General features: G+C 39.8%; 1 protein-coding gene and 1 long non-coding RNA gene across 2 annotated transcripts; one reads left to right on the top strand and one right to left on the bottom strand.

The window, feature by feature from the left end:
• Positions 1 to 2017: 2017 nt before the first annotated feature.
• On the bottom strand, positions 2018 to 9301 carry LOC147181160 (histamine H3 receptor-like). The gene is made up of 3 exons (XM_086099127.1): positions 8863 to 9301; positions 8400 to 8566; positions 2018 to 3370 (listed from the first exon to the last, which is right to left on the bottom strand). Exons 1-3 carry the CDS (start codon positions 9104 to 9106, stop codon positions 2615 to 2617), a joined length of 1167 nt encoding a protein of 388 aa, XP_085955253.1. The 5' UTR covers positions 9107 to 9301; the 3' UTR covers positions 2018 to 2614.
• On the top strand, positions 6510 to 8556 carry LOC147181161 (uncharacterized). The gene is made up of 3 exons (XR_015097433.1): positions 6510 to 6563; positions 7047 to 7144; positions 8402 to 8556. It is a non-coding gene; the product is annotated as an uncharacterized LOC147181161 (long non-coding RNA).
• Positions 9302 to 10971: the final 1670 nt, after the last annotated feature.

The raw sequence follows: 10971 nt of genomic DNA, 5'->3' as shown, positions 1-10971 counted from the left end.
TCTTTGCTCATCTATTTATGCCAGTGATGTACAGTGACGGGCAGAACAATTAAGGACTCTCACCCGAGGTGGCAGAAAGTTCAATGAACCTGTGTTGCCATTCCTACTATACAACAGACAACAGAAAAATTGCTTTAAGAAATATGATAATGTTATTTAAAATTTGCAACTAAACAGGCCCAAGTAAAGTTCAGACAAGATTAGGAATGTTCAAAACCACTTTTTCAGACCAATACCAGTACGGGTACTCAACTCAACTCTTGAGTAGTCACCAATACCACAAGTACCTACATAAAATCACCCTCCCCAAAAGCTAAAATTGCATGAAATTAATGACAATTTTCTATTCTAATCATTTCTAGTTCCTGTTCATAAACTGGCCAAAGCGGGCTGTGTGATATTCTTGTTTGGTGTTGTGACATTTTTGCAGATAGTTTTTGTGTAAATAGATTTTGTAATGTAGAAAATGTGCCATGGGGGGAAACTCTGAAATTAATTTTCGCTGTAAAATAAAAAAAAGGGGGGGTGGGGGGAGTAGGTAACTTTTACGGGGAGAGTTTTGAGTACATTTTACAAGATCATTAAAAAACACAGACAAAAAAAAATGTAAGCGGTGAGGAACAAACGCATGACCTTCAGCTTGGGTGACAACCACTCTACCACCTGAGCCATGCCACTCCTTCTGCATGTTAGTATATTGCTGTATATTGCTCAGGTGGTAGCTTGTCCGTCTCCCAAGCTGAAGATCGTGAGTTTGTTGCTCAACGCTTACATAGCTTACATAAACTTGTCAGATGTACTCAAAACTCTCCTTGTAAAATGTACTTAGAATTTTTGAGTGAAAAACTTTGCTAATTTGTTATCAAATAAATATTACTCCCCATTTTTTATAGCGTTCATGCATAGGAGGTAGAGTATTTTTTTTAATCTACATTTTGAAATTAGGCACAAATGTATAAATGCAGTAGAGGTTACTGTATTTCTGTGAATTGGAGCCAGAGGTTTATTAGCACCCAATTCATGTCAGGTGAAACTAGCATTTAAATCTAAAGGACTTCCAGCATTATGATGAAAGTCATACTTATACAAGACCCTTAAGTGGAGTAGCTTTACCGTGACATAAACATTGATACGCAAACATTGCGCAACGGCCACGTTTACTGGAGTGTTAAAGGTATCATGTCCACATAATATAAGATCATTTTTGGGAGCTTGTCTTATTTAATCTGCTTAATATTTTTTTTCTTTTTTAAATCTTTTCTTTTTTTTAAAGAAAATATATATTTTTTTAATTAGGGGCGTCGGGTGATTAATTTTTTTAATTGTAATTAATCGCATGACTTTACTAGTTAACTCACGATTAAAAAAAGAAAAGATTATAAAAAAATTAGGGGCGTCGGGTGATAATTTTTTAAAAATTTTAATTATTTTTTTCTAGGTTTTCATACCTTTGACAAAAGTGGAAAAAAATGTTTAACTAATAGAAATCGTTACAATGAATTTTTTACCTCTATAGGCGTAAATGGCAGTTAATGAGTTAATAAATGCACTTGGCCACTTTCAAATGGACATAATATTGACATTAGAGCTTATTTTATTATTTGTTGTGCATAAATATGTCATTGTTGATCATTTATGTTTTTATGATGTCGAAGGCAAGGATGCTGCTGAAATAAGTTTCATTGTGTACACAATGACAAATAAAAGTCTATTCTATTCAGTAGATGCACTTATAATGTAAAAGTGTACTTTTGTACCTCAGGGATAATTAGGTGACATCGGCTGCCTGAAGCTAAAATCACTCAAGAAGTTGGTGCAAATACTTTTATTACTTTGCATTTAAGTGTTAATTCAAACGCACTCGCTGCAGTCAGTCGAGAGCAATTTGGGTCAACGCTGCTTTGAAGCTGTGGAGCGTGCCACACGTTGAAAAACTGCAAAGATAAATAGTGACATCTAGTGGCAATAAGAAACAAACACACACTCGCCTCAACACAATTAAAGGAAACAATAGTCATCAATGTTGTAAACGTTGTATTTATTTTTTGCTGTCTTATTTTCGTGTAATGCAAAATGTTAACATTAGCAAGAATACAAGTGAGGATACAGTCTAACTTACTGTACAAATGGTTGTTTTGCAGGAGATTTATGGTATATTCATGTTACGTCATTGTTCAAATGTATAATATAGTCCTTTAAAAAAGTGATAATGGCAAAAGCGAAAGGGGGAAAATGGGTTTTACAAGCACGATGGCATCATAGATGGATTTTCCATAAACCTCTATTTAATGGCAACATCAAGGTGATAGCAACATTTATTCTTTTATGCAAATACATTCCTATGATAGAGTTCAGGCTGAAGTTTGTAAGTTACAATAAGCAATTCATTGAAAATGGAGACTTTTTTTTTTAAATAGTGTTTTGTGGCACATTGACTTAGTGATTGTAAACATTTCAGACATTTATTAAAATGAAAAATATGTGCAAGATAGCACATTAATCTCACTCTTGATGAGGATTTACACACATACAAGACCATAATGCTGATTTGATGCATTACATGGAAAACTTCACAGTTTGGGCTGTCAACCGGATCCGGCGAGCGTCATGACGGTCACTGGCCCGCACGAAGCACGGCTAAAGGGGGGGTCGAGCTTTGCCGTTTTGGACATAGAATTTTAGCAAAGGCCCTGCGGAAGCTGCTGTGACACAGTGGGTAGAGGAAAGGGTTAATGGCAGAGTTGATCCACAGGAGCCAGAAGGTGACCTCATACCAGTGATGCGGGATGCATCGCCCTCTGCAGGCGGCACGGATGATCATCAGTAGGGTGTACGGTGCCCAGCAGATGGCAAACACACACACAATGATGGCGAGCGACTTAGCAATTTTCTTATCTCTGGACAGACGGTTAGGCTGGGCCGTCCTGCTGCTCGCCGGATCCGGTTTGCCCAAATTGGGAGACGAGGCCGGGGAGTGGACGGAGCCCCTCACGGCCAGTTTCCCTCCCGTCCCCCAGGTGTGGGAAAAGGAGTTAGCTTCCCCTTGGGTAGACACGGGTTCATTTAACTGAAGGTTGAGCTGGGCCTCCCTGCAGCGGAGCCTCCTCCGGCGTATGTTCAGATAAATGCTGAGGTTGAAGAAAGCCACCGAGATGAAAGGCGAGAAGAACTCCAGCATGGAGGCGCACAGCAGGAAGTACCAGGAGTGATAGAATTCGGCGAAGCACTCTTCATTTGGAACCCGACTTCGGCCCACCGCCAGCTCCCAGAATATGATGGCCGGGCTGTACAGGACAAAGGCCAGCACCCACACCACAATCATCTTGATGATGGCTGGATGAGACGTGCTTTGTCTGGCCCGGTAACTCACCTGCGGAGAAAAGAGGGAAAAAAAAGCAGAAATAAGATCAATTTTCGGCCGGAAATTTGCCGCATTCGGCTGAAATAAAATTAAAGCCGAAGGATAGTGATGGGAAAATGAAGCTTCATGAAGTACTTGTGATATTTTTTGACTCCTCTAGATGGCACTCTCGGTTGAAAGATGCAGTGGAAATGTAATCAATTTCCTTTGCACTAGCCTTTATATTTAAACCAAGAGCACCATCTAGAGGAGTCAAAAAATATCACAAGTGCTTCATGAAGCTTCGTTTTCCCATCACTACCGAAAGAGTATGACCGAAATAGGATGTTGTGGTGACGCAAGCGTCTGTTTGAATTTAAACAGCGAACGCGGGGGTGAGTGTCCACCTTTTCTTCTCGCTGGTTTTTCACCATATGAGTTTGCACGGGTCGGTCGCAGCAGCTCCCGGGGTCATTGCGCACACCGGAGAGGGGTGTCGCTTGGTGTACAACATTTAAGCGGGTCGAAAAAAGACAGAACTGCCGTGTACTGCAGTACAGGTGAGCCACTCTTTCTCCTGCAGCGCCTTCCCTTTTTTTTTTTTTTAAGAGCCCCTCGAACGCTTCCACTTTTTCACCGGCATCCCGTTGGCCGTGCTAAATACTTTAGCTAATGCTAGCACTATTGCTATCAAGAGTTTTAAACACGGAATCACTTAGCGCTATCTCCGGGTGGCGACAGACCTGTACAGGACGCTGTGTGTGACTTTGCAGTCCGTTCCCAAAGCCGATTAGCTGGTGCGAACAAATTTATGTATTTATTTTTAAACGTTGGTGAATATGTGAATGTGCCGATTTTAAGTGCGCCACACCTTGTCCCGCCGCACGCATCCGTGCCCGCCTGTGCGAACTACATTGACTATAAGGTGCTCAACCCTCGTTTGGTGTTTAATGTAACATTAGCCAACATGTCTGCGGTGTGGGCACATTTCAATTTATATTGTGCTTGGTTGAAATGCCAGTGCTAAATAAATATTTTATAATAATATTATAATTTTAATTAATTATAATAAATGCAATGATAGACTGAGATGGTTTGGACATGTCCAGAGGAGAGATAGTGAATATATTGGCAGAAGGATGCAGAGTTTCCAAATGCCAGGCAGGAGGTCTAGAGGAAGACCAAAGAGGAGGTTTATGGATGTAGAAGATATGAAGGTAGTTGGTGTGAGAGCAGAGGATGCAGAGGACAGGGTTAGATGGAGGCAACTGATTCGCCAAAAGAAAAGAAGAAATGCAATGATAGTAAAAATTGGCATAATTTTTTTCCCGCCGTTTTCGGCGAAGCCGATATATATGCATATATATATAATATATATATATAAAGGGGTGTGAATTGCCTAGTACCTGGCGATCGATTCGATACAGATTAATCCCGATACGAATCTATAAATTGATTATTGCGATTTATTTATTTTTACTCAAATTTGGAAAATACAAATCAGTAAACTTGTACATGTACACTGTAAGATTTGTATGAAAATGTATTTATTTATCTGAAAATTCAGGCTTATAAGTGAGCCACTGCATTTAACAAACAGGTTGCAGTCTGTCTCATGTTTGAACCGCACTGAAATAAAATATTAAGGCTTAATGTTCCATTAATATAACATTCTTCCATGCTTAATGTGTGAATCCTAACCCTAAGTAAGACGTATTGTTGAATATTCACATAAAAAATGACAGTTTAAAAATCGATTCGGCCGCATATCGAATTGCACGCTGTAATATCGCGATATATTGCCGAATGGATTTTTTCTAACACCCCTAATATATATATATATATGAATTGTTATGAAATTACTGTATATTTTATGTTAGAGTGGATCTGTAACATCTATGTTTACCTCTAGGTGTCCAGACTGCAAATGAATGGCGCTTGTGCCAAGCCACCCCTGCTTATTGTTGCATAGCAATGTTGTGCAAGTGCAGCTCACTCACTAACGCATTTTCAGAAATAAGAAAATAACAAAATAAGTGATTTGTTTAATTTCACGTTAGATTGGTATGCAGGCTTGTACTTATACTTTAAAAAGTAAAATGTTCTTTCTGTCCTCTTTAATAATTAGCACAGCTGCAAAATTCTGCTTCATAACCAGTTTCTTAGAATAGTACAATGCCTTTAACTTAACATTATTATCACGTACAGCACAACAACAAAAAGTAAAACAGTTAAATGTGATTCTTACTTTCACAAACTGAAGTCAAATACCATATTACTAACTCTCAACGCACATAATCATTTGTATACTGTACGTCGAGTGTGTTCCCTTGTAGCGAACACTTCCCAGTGTACTCGCCTCGTGCCCAACCTTAAAATAGGGAATCTGCATCTAATTTGACTCCATCTTTTCCTTTCAAAGACACAATTTGTCGTGTCACTGCTGACGACCTTTTGTCTGTCAGCGTTCACAGAGGCAGGCTTTTAGGAGAATGCTGTTTGGCTGGCCAGTGGCCTGCTTCGGGCGCGATTGATCTCTCCACGTCGTGAGGACGATGGCCGCGTGAGGAGGAGGAGGGCCTCAATGATCAAAGCTGGCTAATTAAAGGAGAGCCTCCCGCTATCTCTCTTTCTCTCTTTGTGGTGTTATTTGTATTCATCGCTCTGATGTAAAGTGTTTGCTCGTGAAAGGAAAGAGAACGCTGCCTTTGTCTACGACGCCGGGCCTCGTTCCATTTTGGCTCGGCAACACGTGGATGCGGATTCAATCTCTTTATGCACACATTTTTCCTTTCCATTAAGGTCAGAAAAAGGATGACTGGAAGATTACCTAGCTATTATCCTGCTGTGTGGGGAAGAGGTGATAGTAAGTCACGTAATGTGCAAGTACATCTCAAGTCAAAACATTCAAGTCTCAAGCAATTTCCAAGTTACTGTCGGGGGGAAAATTAATCCGTAAATCAAGTAATAAAATCTTGCTCAGTAACAACATATTGGAGTGATAAAATATTTTTCACTGATTGTAACGCAGTCTGTAAAATTTAAAATTAACATTTCCATAATCTCTAAAAACTCAGATGAAATGAATGCATTAAATTAGAAGAATACTTTTTATAGGTTGTCGCTTTATGAAGTTCAGTGAAGGTCACATGCATAAATTTACGGGTGGCTTTGCCACATCAAATATGGTGGGCATGCTCACAACCAGAGAAGTACTCAAAGCGTAAGATATCTATGCTTAAATAATCATTGCTTTTTGAATTGCATGGTTTTAAGATTACACTCCATTCTTTTTGTGTTCTTAATTAAATGCATAACCAAAGTTTGACTAGCTATTGGGGAGCTAAACTGTCATGCTAACCTAGCTAGCTTAGCTTCACAGTTCACATGGCTAGCTTACCTGCATCTGACAGATGACGACAAACGTTGTAGATGTTGCGTTTCTTATCTTTTTCAAACCTTGCAATGGTGCGATTGTCTTTCCCCGAGTCTCATCAAACCTTGAATCGATGTATTCATCTTTGATGCTTCCTCTGTGACACTTGCTCAACAAGTCAGCTTCAGTCAATAACAACTTTTCTTTCACATGCAAAAGGCACAGGATATTACACAACTTGACTTTGACTCAAACTCCACGATCTCATTTTAACAAAGCTAATAGTTAGCCTAGCCACAACTCCTCTTTCTTCTTCTGTATATTTTCCAGCAATGTTGCTGCCCTGTGGCACCTCTCACTGGTCAGTCTTGGACCTGGTACGACAAAAGACATCTGTTTTGGAGAAGGAAATGAGAAAAAAAAAAAAGGTGTGTGTGTAACTTATGAAGTTGCTGTTTACTGTGTTTTCTTTTCCAAAGCCAATTTTGTTTTTTGCCACTGAGTAAAGAGTCGCATTAGAGGGTGGCAGAGGGCCGAGCTGGGTCAGCCATGATTAACCTGTGCAGATGGGCCCATTTGGGAGAATGGTGTGGTGGTAGTGTCAATGCCCCCACCACTAACCTGGCACACTGACCAGTCAAGAAAAAGCTACAGACTGTACGCCGTTGGGCATCTGCAGTGAAACCTTAAGTCTAAACACGATCTGTTTCAATTTGTGTGAATTTTGAAATAACATAGGAAATTAAGACAATCTGTTCCTGAATTAAACTGTTGCCATTATAGAATCAGTATTCAGGGATTTATGGCGTTGGCAAAGCAATTTAGGAACGTTTAGTATGAGTAAAATGCTGGCATCTGAATAGAAACTGGTTTCAAGAACGTCAACTGAGAGACAAGCCTTGTATGTTGGGAACGAGCTAAATTTAGCCTGGGTTGGTGCATTGCTCTCTCACGAAAAACCCCCATGAATAATCCTCTTCGGTGTCATCTCATACACTAAAAATTAAATTAAATTTATAAGGTGGGGTTCTCACAAGTTTTAATGATATCATGCGAGATTATTTTTAATGTTATACTTTTCCTGAAATTGTTGGATAATGTTGGACAAATTGGATAACATTGTAATTATGTGCTTCCATTGTGTGTTTTTTTTTTATGTTCTGCTCATTACTTTGACATTTTAGTGCATGTTTGTTGAAAGCTTGAATTTGGGGCAAAAAGCGTGTGTTTGGCGCCATCTTAAGGTTAAACACTGGAATAGACACAATTTGGCTGTTTGTCCTGTCATTACACGAGAAGTTGCAGACTATGTCAGAGAAGTTAGAAGTTGGCAACTTGGCAAACAAGGGAAGAAAAGCGAGACCAGTCCTAGCTTTATTTAAGACGTGTGCAGTTATTGTATTTTAAAGTGCAGGGACTGTTACCTGTATTTGATTTGTGGATGATCGCTTTTAATATAATAATACTTTTGTTGATTTATTTTTAACTACACCTGATGTTTTTGCAAATCTTACACACAAATAGAAATACATCAAATTACATAAATATGCAACAACAAAACAAAAATGCTAAAACAAATGAAAATCAAACTAAGCATTTAAAATAAAAAAAACCAAAATGAAATAAAAACTAACTCAAATGAAAATTCCAAAGCTATACATTATGACAGCAAGAACTACTCACAGCTCTGGTGACGGAGAGGAAGCGGTCGTAGCTGATGAGGACGATGCTGAAGACGGACGCTGAACACAGCAGGTAGTCCATGACCAGCCACAGCTTGCACAGTCCCCTGCCCAGCGTCCACCGGCCGGTGAGGATGTAAGGGATGTACACCGGGATGCAGAACGCTCCTGTATAGGGTAGATGGGATGAACTTCATATCTTGGAAGAATATGTGAGTGTGGGTGTGGGTGTCATGGGAGGGAGACCATAAAAAATGCACAGGTTGAACAGTATCCTATATAATTCCACAATTTCCCTTGATTTAATAAACACAAAGTTGAAAATCAAATATGTATTTTAGCAAGATGAGCCTCAGTGTACACGTTTACGAAAGAATGAATTTTTTTTTTCTGTATTTAGTCACGCCATTTAAAGTCAGATTTCAAGAAAGGAGAAATAAAAGACCGAACGAATGTGTACCTACCTACAAGAAAGTCCGATATTGCCAGATTCAGGAAGTAGTAATTACATCGCCTCCTCAGACTCTTGTCCACTTTGAAAGCGAGCATGACCAGCGCGTTGCCCAAAACTGTCACGACCACCAAAGTCACCATCATCACCATTAGAACGGCAAAGACCGGTGCCGAAAACGCCAGGGAGCTTTGCACTCTTGCCGCGCCATCGTCCAAGTGACGCCCGCTGGAGTTGGACTGGGTTCGCTCCTCCATGTGGTCTTTCTTTCCTTTCACAGCTGACGATGGGGCGGCAACAGGTGCGCTGCCCGACAGCCACACATCCTCAAGTGAGGCACGCTAATGCGTCAAAGTTGTTTCGAAGCGAGTACGGCCAAAGGTGGGCGACGACCTCGACCGACGCGGCAGCCAGAGGACGACGTTTTACTCATCATCTCCCAGCGGTCGCTCTCGTGCCACCCGGTGATTTAGCCAGGGAACATCAACAAATCAACGTGACACAAATGCCGGCTATTTTTAAACACACGCATGCAAGCTTTTTGATATGATAAGAGCGGCTTCAATTGCAATAGTTTATCATTTAATGCAGGTTTTCTATGTCTAATGTATTCACGTTAAGGCAATTTTACCCCAATATTGTGGACATCAATTTGTGAGGGCACCCTAGTGCCAAATTCAGATCCAGTGTATTGAACTGCTTCCACCTTTTAATTCACGTTACTTGACACTGTCTGCATCGATTTATCTCCACTTTGAAATGCCATGAACTTTTTGGAAAGTTTTATTTTTTATTTTTTTAAATAAATTCCTCTTTCATTTTGATTGCAATTATTCTATACTATACGCCTACTGTTTAGTTTGCAGTTTGGTGAAAACATTTTTTTTATTCAATACAATCTAACTTAAAACCCATTTTATTTTTTTATTTTGTTTTTAATGTTTGTTTTTTAAATAGCCAAAAGAACATATATATGTAATATAATCAAAAGTTAGGCCACAACACAAAAATAGGTCAAATCTGATTGAAATGATTTCCTTCATTGTTTGCTTCCCTTTCCTCCCCAGACCAACTTTTTATAAATGCATCTGTTAATTCTTCCTACAATTAAACCTACTTTTCTCTTCCTCTGTTGCAGCCTTCCCTCCGACTACATCTGACTTCCTTCCTACTGCATAATGTATGCATGTGTACACAGTGCATATTGAGTAGCCTACACTGTATACTTATATGTACTATTCTAGGACTACTACATCCTATATTACATCATCTGAGTAGGGCTGTATTAGCTCAACTAAAACTCTTTACTTGAGCACAGTGCACGAAGATCCGCTGTACTCTTGACAAGATATGCATAGTTAATTTATAACACATGTGACACAGCACGTCAAGTGCCATTACCTGAGCTGCGAGGAAATAATGGCTTGCTTTTTTTTTGTTCCCGCATTAACCTTTCTATGAATGATCAGGCTAATTTCTCGTGATCACCAGACCACACAACGATGGCTGTAGTGGCAACGCCATGGAAACGCGAGTTAATTACGGATATCACCAGAGTGAATTAGTCGTGCACCTGCCGCCACGGAGAGAGATTTCACAAGAGCAAACTAGATTATTAGATGGGTTTTGTACACAGAGATAGGGACTTGCAATTTCCTTGCTGTGAATCACTTCGATGATGCATCCATTGAGGAGAGTGTTACGCTTTTTCACAAAGACTAGATATTCGGCCCACACTTGAATAGTTAATCCTTTCTCTTAACACAGAAACAATTGTAGATGAGTCAAATATCATTTCCTCCATAAATGAGTGGTCAAAAATCATTAAATATTCTCTGTGGACAGTGCACACAACATCACACAAGTCCCCCCCAATTTGTATTTTTCTCTGCAGGAGCCTTTGTCTGCCTTATTTGCATTCTGACTCTATGTCGCCAGTCGCCCAGCTGAGGTCCGAAAGAAATGAAAAACACTACAGATTGCACTGCAAGCTGCTCAAGGAGCCCAGCAAGAATTACTGTTATTTTCGGCCAAATAGGACACACCAGCATCATCTCACAGAGTTGCTCACGTTGTGACACAGGGGGTGCACAATGATAAAAAAACAAAACATGTTTGTCAC

This window comes from Leptonotus elevatus, chromosome 1 (assembly GCF_054856555.1).
Source record: "Leptonotus elevatus isolate MCC_2025b chromosome 1, RoL_Lele_1.0, whole genome shotgun sequence".
NCBI lineage: Eukaryota > Metazoa > Chordata > Actinopteri > Syngnathiformes > Syngnathidae > Leptonotus > Leptonotus elevatus.
Note: the sequence above shows the minus strand (reverse complement) of the source record. Positions and strands in the feature narration are given on the sequence as shown.